This window comes from Mesoplodon densirostris, chromosome 6 (genome assembly GCF_025265405.1).
Source record: "Mesoplodon densirostris isolate mMesDen1 chromosome 6, mMesDen1 primary haplotype, whole genome shotgun sequence".
Taxonomy (NCBI): Eukaryota; Metazoa; Chordata; class Mammalia; order Artiodactyla; family Ziphiidae; genus Mesoplodon; species Mesoplodon densirostris.
This window is the reverse complement of record NC_082666.1, coordinates 25,199,692-25,213,906: the sequence shown is the minus strand read 5'-3', so window position 1 is coordinate 25,213,906 and position 14,215 is coordinate 25,199,692. Positions and strand designations below refer to the sequence as shown.

The 14,215-nt window shown below is 46.0% G+C and overlaps 1 protein-coding gene across 2 annotated transcripts in view; it reads left to right on the top strand.

The window, feature by feature from the left end:
- The window catches only part of GABBR2 (gamma-aminobutyric acid type B receptor subunit 2), a 369,607-nt gene that overhangs the window by 260,884 nt on the left and 94,508 nt on the right, over positions 1-14,215 (top strand). For both annotated transcript variants that reach the window (XM_060101019.1, XM_060101018.1), the window contains exon 8: positions 8,305-8,365. In XM_060101019.1, the coding sequence (XP_059957002.1) occupies positions 8,305-8,365 (61 nt within the window). The remainder of the gene's footprint in view (positions 1-8,304; positions 8,366-14,215) is intronic.

The window sequence follows — 14,215 nt, the reverse complement described above, 5'->3', positions numbered from 1 at the left end:
GGGGAAATGTGCTTATGCTTGCACAGATCTTTGGCTCTTATTCAGGAAAACTCCAAGCTGTCAGTAAAAATTAATCTATTCCAAGAGGGAGTATTATTTTCTTGGTGATGATGTTGCTATTTTTAGCTGTAAAAAATGTGCCTCCTTATAACAGCCTTTCAAAAAAAAAGTTTTTAATAAAGTTTTCCTGTTACGAAAATAACATGCTCATTAGAGGATATTGGAAAATATTGAAAAGTAAAAAGATGAAAAAACCATAATCCCACAACCCAGGACCAACCACTGTTGGTTGGGAGTAATTTTTTACTTGGCGGGAATAATTTTTACATTTATGAACATACTGTATATTCAATTTTTATCCTTTTTTACTTACATATCGTATTAGTTAAAGTAAATAACAGTAGCTGCTGTAACAAAGATATCTCAGAATCTCAGTGAATTAACATAGTAAAAATGTATCTTTCTCTTATGCAAAGTCCAAAGTGGATGTTTCTGGTTGGCGGACAGCCTTTCTGCATGATTATTCACGGACCCAGGCTCCTTTGTCTCACATCCCCACTGTTCCTTGGGCCTCGGAGTTCACTGATAGATCCTGTGAATCTCGTTGGCAGATGGGGGAAGTGAGGGAGCATGAAGGGTCTTGTGGGAGGTTTTCATGGGCCAGACCTGGAATGACATGTGCCACTTCTGCCCACATTCCATTGGCTAGAAATGTCACATGGCCTCACCTAGGTATAAGGGAGGCAAGAAAATGCAGTCTAACCATGTGCCCAGGAGGAAAAGGAAATGGATTTGGTGAACAACTAGCCAGTGTCTGGCACAATCAGAATATCACTTTTTCCATTATTTTATAACTTTTATAATATAATGTTCAAGTCTGCATAACCTCGATCAAGTCACCCCCTGATTAAAACCTTTCAGTGGCTCCCCTTGCATTCAGAATTAAGCCTGGCATCCTTGATAAACCTATAAGGTTCTGCGTGACCTTGCACCTGTCCACCTTGCCCATTCCACTCCGTGGTCATCTTCCCCTCAATCACCACTTTCGGTTCCACTGCCGTTGTTTCAGCTCCTGCCACTTCCCAGGCTCTTTCCTGCCTTGGGACCTTTGTATTTGCAATTCCTCTTCCCAGGAAGCTCTCCCCTCACTCTTAGCTAAGTCCTTCAGGTCTCAATGCAAATGCCACCTCCCCAGAAAAGCCCTCCTTGACCCCCAGTCTAATTCAGGTCTTGTAGTTCTTTCTTGCAGCACCCTGTTCTTTCCTTTATATCACTTACTGTAGTTTGCAATTATATATTTATCAGTGTATTTATTGTTTAATGTCTATACCTCCCACCAGACTGCAGGCTCCATGCACTCTAGGACCATGTGGACTTTGCTCACTCTATCCGGTGCCTGCCTGGCATGTACCTGACACATGTTAGGTGCTCAACAGTGCTGACTGATTGAATGCATGTATCATAATATTTCATCATGCGTCTATCACAGTTTACTTTGCTATTGGCCTATTTCTTGGAGATCTCATTCATTTCTGATATTTTGCTATTCTTTTTTAAATTAATTTTTATTGGAGTATAGTTGTTTTACAATGTTGTGTTAGTTTCTACTGTACTGTTTTGTTTGCTATTTTAAACAAGCTTGACTCTCGTATCATAACTGGAAGAAAAGAGGGAGTTGGTCCTGCTTCTCTTGGGCCATCCATCTAGCCATCTCCTCTTGGTCCCCGCTCCTCTCCACTTCACCAAGCCCTGCCTTAGACCTCCACTTCCTTTGTGGCTGGTCACCACTTGAACCCTATGGGTCATCTGATCACGGTCCCTCAGAAGGATACCCCTCCATTTAATGCCCACCAGCAGAAGGATGGCAGTGGGCAGGCCACACTTCCCTTGCTGCCCCTCCTTTTAACTCCCTGAAAACCAGTTGCTGAAGACCCAATGGATACATCAAACTTTCCTCAAGACTTAGGTCCATCAAAAGCATTTTTATGTAAGAAATATTTTAAGTAGTATGCAAAATATAACTTGTCTTATAGCCCAAGGGACATGCAGGAAAAAAAAGAGTATTTTTCACCTTTGCAGAACATGTGGGTAGATATACCCAATTGCTTGGTATTTCTCTTTTATGTCCTGTCATCCCTTGGGAAACAGAAAGCACCTTCTTCTTCAAGCTTACATGAAGAGGATCTGTAGTCTTTATGGAAAAATCTGACTAGCAGCGTAACCCCCAAATTTTCTCAAAATCCTCATTATTCATTTGAGACCAGCGTTGTCCTGGGAGAAGGGCTGGCAGCAGAACAGTCTAAGGTGGGGTTGGATCATCCATACAGATAGTGATGGGCCAGCCAGGGTCCCCCGTCACCCTTCAGCTTCCATCTCTTTAGAGATTCACTGCCTGTGTGACATGTCAGGACAGATCTTGTTTCCCCACAGCATAACTCAAACACTCAACTGAGCATACTTGCTCACATCTCCCAAAGACAAATATGACTGCCCAGAGACAAGAGTACAGTTAGAGCCATAGTAAGGACGGAATGCCTTCCCTAAATGCACCGTGATCGGCAGAGACTGTGTCCCTCAGTGGGCCCAGGGCTCCACAAGATTAGACTGAGCCTAGCGAGTCTTCCCTCTGTGTAGCCTCCAGCTCCAGCCCGACATCAGATCATTTTCCAGGGCAGGGAGTCCCTTCCCTTTGAAAGAGACAAAAAAATTTTCCAATGTAGGGCTTGACCTGTACAATTCATGAACTGTTGTTGGAATAAATTTCACTCATGCTTAGTAGTGAAACATTAAAGATAAACAATGAAAACAATTAATTTTTCTAAGAGGAGGCCACTGAATCCTACTAACTGCTGGAATACTTAGTGTACATTTTACTCTCCACTGATTTTTCTGGGGACATCAGGTGGAATTTTGCAAACTCGGATTACCTGGAGCGTTATAAGAGTTAACCTTTGTGTGCGCCAACCCTAGGTTATGCCTTTTTCATAATTGTCTTCTTTTTTTTTTTTTTTTTTTTTGTGCGGTACGCGGGCCTCTCACTGCTGTGGCCTCTCCCGTTGTGGAGCACAGGCTCCGGACACACAGGCTCAGCAGCCATGGCTCACGGGCCTAGCCGCTCCGCGACATGTGGGATCTTCCTGGACTGGGGCGCAAACCCGTGTCCCCTGCATCGGCAGGCGGACTCTCAACCACTGCGCCACCAGGGAAGCCCCCATAATTGTCTTCTTTAATTCTCACAAACAATCCTGAGAAGTACGTGTTTTTCTTCCTATTTTTCAAGTAGGAGAATTAATGCTCAGAAACACTCAATGACTGTCCAAGGTCACACTGATGGCAAATGTACTCTTGTCTGGCGAATGCAGAAACAAGTTTTTTTCCATATGTTGTTCTATGTGTTCTGAAGATTCTTCTAAAAAAGAAAATTCAAATTTATCGCTCCCAGTTCAACCTGAACTGTTAGTTTGAATCAGCTTTTATGAAACAGATTGCTCTCCTTGACATCAGCAACATCTCTTTCAGGAAAAAGAAAAATCCTATAAATTATCCACTTGGGGTTTTACCTCCATTATTTTATTTGCATTCCAAATCTGCTCATTTCAGAGGGAGATTTAATACAGGGAACCGGCTACAAGTTTGTTGGAAGGGACGGAGGAGCAAATCAGGTAGGCGCTGTCACCAGAGAGAAGTGTTTACAGAAAATGGCCAAGCCCCTTGGGCTGCAGGAGCAATAAGAGGAATGGTGTTGCCATTGCCTCTGACATGCCTGAAGTGCTTTCTGTTTTCTTGACTCCATGCTGATTGGTAATGGATTCTAACTTCCGAGGAGTTTATAAGTGACCACAGAGCAGATTTGGAATGCAAATAAAATAATGGAGACGCAAGCACGCTGGCCTCTGAGGCTCCTGCCACTGCTGTTTCTGCCACTGTAGGGACCCCAGCACTGGCTACTGAGCAGTTATCCCGAGCCCCACTGCACACACTGACAGTGCAGGGCTACTGGGGCCCATGGACACCTGCAGTCACTCGGCTCCTGCTGCTGCAACCAAAGCAGGAAAAAAAAAAAATAGCTTTTCCCTTCTGCACACTTTCTAATCCCCCATGAATGCTTCTCATTAGCAGAACCTAAATGGAAACCAGCTGGCAGGGGATTCTGGGAAGTATGGTTTCCAGGCTGTGGGCCCCTGCAACACAGAGGAGGACACAGAAGAGTGAGTGTGGACTGTGAGCAAAAGACAGATATCAGCCACCACCCCAGCCAGAGTTATCAAACTCCACTGCTTTGGAGTGTAATGCATCCCATGGATTGGTCTCAAGTGGATATAATCATCCTCGGTTACAGCCCTGGATTGCACACGGCAAAAGCTTAAGGAGAAAAAAAAAAAAAAAAAAAAGCTTAAGGAGAGTCACAGCATTTATATGTACATAAAGAATATGTGTGTGGGAGAAAAGCAAAAAGTAATCCCTGCTCAAGCTGGGGTTTTAGGAACCGAAGTCAGCCCAGCTCCCCTGGCTGAGATGCCAGGCCACAGCGAAACCAAAGAGTCTAATTGCCGTGTGGGCCTCACTGGGAATCCACTGCCTCTGTTCCCACCGCCTTATCCCTCAGGCTCCTTCGGGTTGTGAAAAAGAGATATTTCCAATGACCTTTGATGGCAGGTGTCTTAGGCCGGTTTACCCACGAAACAGACTCTGAGACAAAGATTCACATACAGGAAGTTTATCAGGGAGGCTCTCAGGAACAAAACACGAAGGGAGGAAGCGAAGCAGCGTCAGGCAGAGGGATGAGTTGAATTGGGCACAGCTGCAGTCACAGCCTCAGCCACCCCCACCCCCCATGGGAACCTCTGGAGCCCACGGTCCTTCACAGCTGTCCTGAGTTGAGGCAAGGGGGCTCAAACTACTGTGTCCCTTCACACTGACCACTGGATGTAGGCTGCCCCCAAGGAGGGACATAACCTTAACTGGCACCCTTTGGGCAACCCAGCAGCAGCCAAGATGCTGGGGAAGTAAGTGTCTCCATCCTGAAGGGGGCATCTCGTCACCTACCATGGTGCCCACACCCCCAGGATGGTAGTAGTGGAAGGGAAGCGTCTGCTGCTCAGGCCACAGTGCCCAGCCACCTTGGTGATGAACTCTGAGCTGGCTAGAGAGAGGATGTGACCACCACCCTAGCCTAAGCCTCTGTCACCTCACACCTGGATTACCAGCTGCCTAAGCCTCCCGGGTCTCTATTCCCATTTTCGGACAGCCAGAGCAATCTTCTCAAATCTTAAATCAGATCATATTGCTGCTTTGTTTAGCTCCCCACCCGCATGGCTCTGCACTGCACTTAGCATCCCCTCCAGAGCCCTGTCAGGGCCCCCAGGCCCCACCTACCTGCCCGCTCCCTCACTACACTCCTCCTGCTGGCCCTTTCTGTTCTTTCCCACCTGAGGGCTTTTGTCCTGGCCTTTCCCTTTGCCTGGAGTAGCTGCTTCTTGCTGTACAGGGCTCAGCTCTTATGTCACCTCTGCAGTGAGGTCTTTCCTGACCACACAGTAAATTCACTCCGCTTGTCTAGGCACTCCCTTTTGATTTTCTTCACAGCACTCTTCACTAACTGAAATCATCTCGTTCATTTTTTGGTGAACATGTTTTGCCTGTCTCTCCTAATCAAATACAAAGCTCTCTGAGAGCAGGAATCAGCACCTAAAAGAGGACCGGCCCAGGGCAGGTAAATATTTATGGAATGTCGTGAGTTGTCCATCTGCTAACATGGAGGCCATCCATCAGTCAGAATTTCATGAAAATCACCTGATTGGCTTATGACCTTCCTTGCTGGTGTCCAGTCCTATTGACGTTGGCCTGGCTGGGTTGGTAGTCCCCATCCAGTCAGCCGTGCTCAAGGTTGCAGACTTGGCATCATCTATCCAACCCAAGAGATGCCATGGTCACAACCTCAGGAAAGAATCACGTGTCAAATCTTCCTCAGAAGGGGGCTCCACAGAGCTTCTCCGCTCTTCTCTGGTGCAGAGCCTCGATATAGCCAGTTACCCATCTGCTTGTCCGTGTTACCCTCAGTTACCACAGTCACAGACCTCTCATCTTTCTCCCCTTGGCTGAACACACGGCGGCCCGTGTGGTTTGGGAACTCAGTCACTTGGGGTCTGATGTTTCTGAGCGGTGAAGCCACCTTGGATTAGGGCCCAACAGTTTACCCCTTTGCCAGCTGAAATCATGTGATGTTGAAAATCTCTTCTCAAAGGTTGGAAAGCTTCCTGGAAGCTTGGAATCTTTTTTATTTCAGCTCTCTGCTATTAAATGTGTTTAAATAAAAATTACTGGTGCCATTTACTGAGTGCCCGTTGAAGACCAGGAGCTGTGCTAGGTCCCTAACTCAGGTGTTCAGGAACTTGCCCAAGGGGGCCCTGAACCCAGCTTTGTGATACTCAAGACACTGGCCTCCTCCCACTGCAGTACCTGAAAAATTAAGGAGTTAGGAGGAGCTACTGTGAGTAAAAATAGCTACTGTGAGAAAAGTAAAATATGACAGGTCTTACTTCAAAGATGAACTAATGAGTTTTATCTAAAAAGTAAAGGAGAAAGGAAAAAAAACCCAAAAAGTAAAAGGAGGTTCTTTCTCACCCCCGCCCTGTATTCCACTCCAGTATTATTCCATCCACTCTTTGAATACCATTCAATATCTTTTTTAAATTTAACTAATAAAGATTCTGCAGAATTTGTCCACATTTTATGTCTAGAAGTCTTTGGAGTTCTTCAAAGCTTGGCAGGAGATGGGTGAATTAGTTAGATCTCCACTTTTGTCAAACAAAGAAATGTCCTGTGGACAATATCTGCATCTTTTCCGCCCATGCAAAGTGGTCCATTCACATAAAAGCGATCCTTTGGAAGATGTTCTGTGTTTTTTAATCATCCCTAGAAATAAAATCACAGCTCCTGTCTCACCTTACATTGAAGTGTTTTCACACTCCAGGGAATTGCTTACCGTCAACTGAATATAGAATTCGGTGGGCGTTAGTTTCAAACTGATACTACTAGCAGCTGTCTTCAGGATCTCAAAAAGGTGTCAAGTGGCCTTAGAAAGTGTTTCTCATTCCGAGAACAGGTTGAGTGATTCTCTGTTCCAAAAGCCTCAGGGCCTCAGACTTTGGCTTTCCATCAAGGGAAGATATGTACTTTCTGGCACTTTCTCTTGAGAATTGAATGGAATCTGTGGTATTGTCTTTGCTATTACCTGATGATGCAAGAGGGTAACTGCGCTCATAAAGCAGTGTACCTTTAAGACAATTTATTTTCCTAGTTTCACATTAATGGAAAGAAAGGAAGAAATTTATTTCTGGATCAGAAACAACATGCTGTAGTGAAGTTGCATGGGCATTAAAATCAAACTCGGATTTGAATCCAGCAGCCTCACTTACAATGACCTTGGCATAACCTCCCTCAATCTCAGTTTCTTCACCTGTAAAATCAGAATCATCCTCCTTTCCACTCAAGCTTGTCATAAAGATTCATTTATATAACCTGCATCAATTTCCTTACGTGGTTGCAGAATTTTAGGTGGACCATAAATAGGCAAGGAGAGACCACATCCCCTCTTTATGTTCCTGGTTTATTTAGCCCAGCATATGGAAGCTGGGTATCAGCCAGCAAGGCAGATGCAGTAGATGATGCTGTCTTTAGCCCCCGGGGTCCCTAATGAGGGGTGCTCAGCTGCCTGTGACACTAGTCAGGTCTCACTGGCTCAAGAAGCTTAATTTTGTGCTGCCCCGTAGCCCAGTTATATTTGGGACTGACGTCACCCCTCAGGAAGAACTTACAAAAAAACATTCTCTGTCCTTAATAAGGAATACTAACGGACCTCTAGCCCCCTTCTGGTCCTGCAGCCAAACAACCTAGGCAAAGCCCCACATTTTTATGGGTGGGGCATGGGAGCAGAGGCAGGGCCAGGCTCCAAGGGCTTCTTCATCTCTTCCTCCATCTCTCTAACGCCCTGGAAGACCTTGTCCTGGGATAACAGAGGGCACATGGGTGTTTAATAAATAGTCATGATGATAATGATGATGCATATCTGGGCTTTAATGTTGGTTCCATTATTGATTTTATGCTCCTCAAATTATCCAGATAAAGTCACAACCAGTTTAAAAACAATTCGTTTAATTTTGCATCCGTGGTCCAGCGGGAGTCTATTCTTTCTCCAATAATAATAATCACATTGTACAATTAATGAATTTCAGTTGAGATCAGTAGTGTTTGGGCTAATATGGCATTTCTTCTTTGTTCTTCTTTGTTTTGTTTTCTGTTTAGGGTCAAGTTGTGTTCCGGAACGGGGAGAGAATGGGGACCATTAAATTTACTCAATTTCAAGGTAGGCTTTTTGATGCTTATTCTTTCTAATTGAGGAATTCTGTATTCAAGGATGTTCTGTTTATGCAATAAAATACATCAAAAGAAATGAAAGTACGATGCTCCAGATAACAGAAAGAGTCAATAGAAAACACTTCTCTATGAAAACATTAGCTTCAACTTATTTAGAATATTTTTTCTCAACTGCATTATTTCTCAGGCCTGTTCAGTCTTTCCACATGACTCGGGCTTATTGAAAGTATGGGGCGTGGCAGTTAAGTCAATGCCAGTATTCTGAGGAATCTTGCATTGTTTTAGTTTTTGATTATAGAAATTTTCAAATAGACTCTAAAGTCAAGAGAATTGCATAATGAACCCCATGTACCCATTACCCGGCTTCAACTGTTTTCACCATTTTGCCAATCTTGCTTTATCTTGACTCACTCCATCCCCTACCCCCTTTTTTTGCTGTAATGTTTTAAAGCAGCTCCCAGACATTATCTCATTTCAATCTATAAATACTGCAGTATGCACTTCTACTAGATAAGGACTTTTTTTTTTTTTTTTTTTTTGCTGTACGCAGGCCTCTCACTGCTCTGGCCTCTCCCGTTGCGGAGCACAGGCTCCAGACGCGCAGGCTCAGCGGCCATGGCTCACAGGCCTAGCCACTCCACAGCATGTGGGATCTTCCCGGACCGGGGCACAAACCCGTGTCCCCTGCATTGGCAGGCGGACTCCCAACCACTGCGCCACCAGGGAAGCCCGATAAGGACTTTTTTAAAAACATAACGACAATACTATTATTGCACCTTAAACATTTAAGAAGTTTTAATATGCTTTATTCTGAGTCTATGTTGATCATCTAATTATCTCAAAAATGACTCTATAGTTGGTTTGTTGGGGAGTCCACACAAGGTCCACTCATTGCATCTGGTTGATGTGTCTCTTTAGTCCCTTTTAATTTATAATTGTCCCCCCCACACTATTTACAGACCATTTGGTTTTTTTTTTTTTTTTTTTTTTTTTTTTTTTTTTTTTTGCGGTATGCGGGCCTCTCACCGCTGTGGCCTCCCCCGTTGCGGAGCACAGGCTCCGGATGCGCAGGCTCCGGACGCGCAGGCCCAGCGGCCATGGCCCACGGGCCCAGCCGCTCCGCGGCATATGGGATCCTCCCAGACCGGGGCACGAACCCGTATCCCCTGCATCGGCAGGCGGACTCCCAACCACTTGCGCCACCAGGGAGGCCCTATTTACAGACCATTTGGTTTTTTAAGAAACCAGATCATCTGTCAGACTTTTCTTCTGTCAGATTTGGAAGGGACCTCAGCAGCCATTCAGACCACATTCCTCATGTGATGAGGAGGAAACGGAGGCCCAGAGAGGGACAGTGGCTTGTCAGAGCCCACAGGGTGTCTGTGAGGAGCAGGGCTGGGTCTTCTGCCTGGAGGAACTTCGGTTTGGCCCGGTATGGTCATTAGCAGGGTTGTTAGCCAGAACCATGAGACGGACCTTTCATTAATGCAGTGTTTTTCAGTATCTGGATGTTTCTAGAAAATCCAGAAATAAGAGCAGAGCCTTCTGTGTCCAGTCACTTTGAGCAGATCCCAGAGCCATCCAGGGGAAGGCAAGAAATGAAATCGAGTTATTCAGATTCATTCAGACAAATCCCAGCCAGATGCAGATCAGTCAGGAGAGGTGTTCTCCGGTACTGTGGCTCCATAATGCAGTCTTGTAGATTTACCCATTTGTCTTCCTGTGGCAGGTAATTGAAATGCATGTCAGCTCTCTGGTGTGCACAAAAGATGTAATTTTAGGCAAACGTAATTATTTTCCCATTTGTTAAGTCTTACTTCTTCATTGGCTGAACAAAGTAAGCATCTTGGCAAAGATACTTTTTTTTGAGTGATTGCAACTAAATTCTCTTGTCACATTTCCAGTTCTCAAATTATATCATTCTGGGAGAATATTTTGTAAATTATTGATTGGCCAATCACAGCTACAAATGCGTGCCAATTTTATTGCCTTTTTTTTTCTGAGTGTTAGGATTAGACACCAACTCCAGTGACTGGTTTTAGGCATTTATAAGGAAAGCAGTGTAGCAAACAGTAGTTCAGAGGTGGGTTTGAAACCACCTGAGCTCAAGTCACTGTAGAACATTAGGCAAGTGACTCACCTCTCTGAGCCTCAATGTCCTCATCTGTAAAATAGGGATATGATCCTACCTACCTTCTCGGGGTGTGGGAAGAACTAGATGAGATAACACAGAGAAACGTGCGTATATTTCTTGCTCAGCAAGTAGTAGCAATTATGATTAGCATTTAGTCAAAAATTATGATACTTTTCTGGGGCAAATCCACGTTTTCTTGGTGTGTTGAAACCCCCGGGTGCCTTTTTGTCTGCCTGCTCTTATAGCTGCTCCCAAAACTTAATGACATGTAGGGTGTCACATGGGGCAGGGCCTTAGAGATGATCTCATCCCACTGCTTCATGGTATAAGTGGAGAAACTGAGGCCCAGGGAAGGGAGGTGTTCCTCCCAGGGACACCCAGCTGGCTGGTGACAGAGAAGTGACTAGACCTCGACTTTCCCCAAGTGCCAGCCTTTGTGTGTTCACATGTACACCTGTGCCTGAGTGTTCTCCCTTTGCCACTTCTGTGGCCAGCGTTTATTGGCTGTCAGAGCTGGGCCTTGCATATACTCCTGTTTACATGTTTTTAAAACAGACGTTGATCCTGTTGGCAGAGGGCTGCTGTGCTGAGGGCATATTCTTATCAGCACAACAGTTAGTTTTCCAAATTTAGAGGGCCTCAGGAGGTACCTTCCTGCCAAGATGGAGGGGCATTGATTTATTGAGTGGCTGTCCAGGCTGGAAGGGCTCCAGGTTGTCATCTTATTTCAGAGGGGAAACTGAGGCTCAGACACGGAAAAGGACTTGCTGTGGGACAGAAAGGGACTTGCTGTTGGACAGCAAGTTCATTCCTTTCCTTCTCTGGGCTCATGGTTCACCTCCAAGGGAGGCTGGTCTTCTGTCTTCTGGGACCTTCCCGGAATTTACCCAGAGGATGGGCCTGCCCCCCACCTTGGGGTTACTAGATCCTAAATTGCCTCATGCCACTGACTTCGAAAAAGGCTTCTAAAGGGGGTCACCGTGCTGTTTTCTGCTGTGGCCTTCAAGCCCTCTCTCTCCCCCTCACCCTCTGCCCTCTTCTAAGAGGGGACGGTGGAACAGCAGGGCTGACTCACAGACAGACAGCCCCAGCAGTGGGGCTCCCTTTGGAGGGTCTCTCCTGAACTTACACCCAGGCTGTCTCAGTGCTTGCTGGCAGCATCTTGGAAGTTGGCCCATCCCACCATCCCTCTGAAGACCATGAAAGATGCTTTTTTGGCTTCTTGTTTGTAAAGTTCCTGGTGCCTTCTAAACCCTTTTATCTGTAGTAGAGGAAGTATTTTGTAGGAGGCTCTGTTACCTTCTTTGTAAAACTAAAACACAAATTAGTTGGAAATGGGAGGCACTTTGGAGAAGAAGACTGAAAGGGGAGCCAGGAATCCATGGTCCTGTTCTACTTTTTTTTTTTTGGCTGCTTTGGGTCTTCGTTGCTGCGCATGGGCTTTCTCTAGTTGCGGCGAGCGGGGGCTACTCTTCGTTGCAGTGCGTGGGCTTCTCACTGTTGTGGCTTCTCTTGCTGCAGAGCACAGGCTCTAGACATGCGGGCTCAGTAGTCGTGGGTCGCGGGCTCTAGAGCGCAGGCTCAGTAGTTGTGGCGCATGGGTTTAGTTGCTCCGCGGCATGGGGATCTTTCCGTACCAGGGCTCGAACCCGTGTCCCCTGCATTGGCAGGCGGATTCTTAACCACTGCACCACCAGGGAAGCCCCTTGTTCTACTTTTTGATTCCAGAGTTGTAGGATTGGTATCACAAGAGCCTGGCACTCAGTAGACCCCTGGTACAAGTTTATTAAATTCATTTGGAGGCAAAAGACCTGGATTCAAGCCCTTGCTCTGAAGTTTACCAGCAGTGTGACCCTGGGCAAGCCACCTTATCTCCCTAAGCCTCAATTTCCTCCTCTGGAAAATGGGATGATACTAATACCAACCCTGCCTGTCCCTTGGGGCTGGGCCAGATGACATTTTGCTCTATAAACTCTGGGTGCTAGGAAGCCAGTCACATTACTAACATGCTGCCTGGTTCCTGGCTGGCTCTTGGTAAATGTTTACTGAATTGGTGAGTGATCCGGCTCATGGAAATTTGAGAGCATGCTCATTTACTCCTGGTTTCCAGTGGCTTGAGTCAAGGCAGAATGTCTGACAACCAGCACTTAGTCTTGACAACAGAAATGTGAACTGAAGCTACTTCACAATGGTGGCCATTGTTGTTCCAGGCTGGAGAAATGACCTTTTGTGCAAACTTAGGAATGCTGGATAGACAGAACTACTCTAAAATAATGTGTCAGGGCTAGCCCCATGGTCCCTCTTGAGGCTGAGGCATTTTGTATCCAGAGAGAGTTTCAGAGCCCTAAACATGACCTTCCTCACTCCCAGCTTCCCTCCATTTACTCTGTGTTCAAGGCTTCCCAGAGCCCCCAGTCCTAGGGAGTAGGTGTGGCAGATGCCATCCGCGTCCCACCTGTAGTCCCTGAGCATCCATGGTTCCAAACAAGCATCTTATTAAGAGCACCTACACCTCTCACCCTGTGCAAGGAACAGGACAGATATTCAGGGAGTTAATGCTTCCAGGGCAGCCCTGAGCCAGGGATGGATGAGAAGTGGAGGATCAATCCCCCAGCGTCCTTCCCACTTGGGTGGAAACTCCCAAGAACGCCAAGGTATGTTCTGCTCTGTCTCCAGAGGTCCCCATGAGATTGAGCCTCACTTGGCCTCTCAGAAACCTGCTCATTAATGCACCTTGCCCTGGCTCCCTTGCCTTCTTTGTCTCACCTCCCACACCCCTATCAATGTGTTCGAGGATCACCTCCCAAATAAATTACATGCATTCTTACTCTTGGCTCAGGCACCATTCTGAGGGACCCACCCGTGGCAGTAGGTAAGGTAGGTATTAGCATCCCCTCGGACACACACCTTGGGTGCAGTGGACCTAACCCCCTTTCAACTCCAAGTTCAGCACCCCTCCCCCATGCCATCACTGACTTGCACCAAACCACGTGTAGATGAGGATGAATACTAGGGAATTGGCTTGTTTTTTCCCCTTGAGAGAAAAAAGAATCCATGTTACTAACGAAGTCTAAACATGGCTCAGAATTTGCAGCAGGAAAGGAAGTTGAGTGAAGCCATGATTAGAGCCTTGTTTATGCTGTTCTTGGTGAAATCTCAGCATCTGCCGCGCTAACTCACCGTCGCTGCCTTCATTAGGCCTGTTTGTAAGAATCTTGGTGAATGATAATCTGCTTGAATTTGGACTGCTTCTGTGCAGCATAAAGGACTCAGACTTTGGAATTTTATACTTCGCCACCTGATTTGAAGGGATGGGGTCTTCCACCGCTCTAACAACGTAATTGTCATTCAGAAGGTACCTAGTGAAGTGTAGGTTTGTCCTCCCCATTTGCACACGTTAATTACCGTTTGGTCTTCAGGGTAACAGATATGGTTCTATGCAGTGTGCATTTCCTGAGCATCTGCCAGGCGCCTTACCAAGTCCTCTGGGGAAGCCAAGTTGAATAAGCCTCTGCCCCCGCCACTCCCTGTAGGGGCTTCATAATCTCTCTGGCCAAGTGCCAGTGCCTGTAAAAGCAGGAAGATAATTTCCCAGAACTTACTAGAAAATTTTTGGAGCTAGTTTGACTCTAGTTTGAGACTCTTAAGGCTGATTTTTAATATCCTTTTCCTTCTGTTAAGGCATATTTTATAGCTCTCTTCACT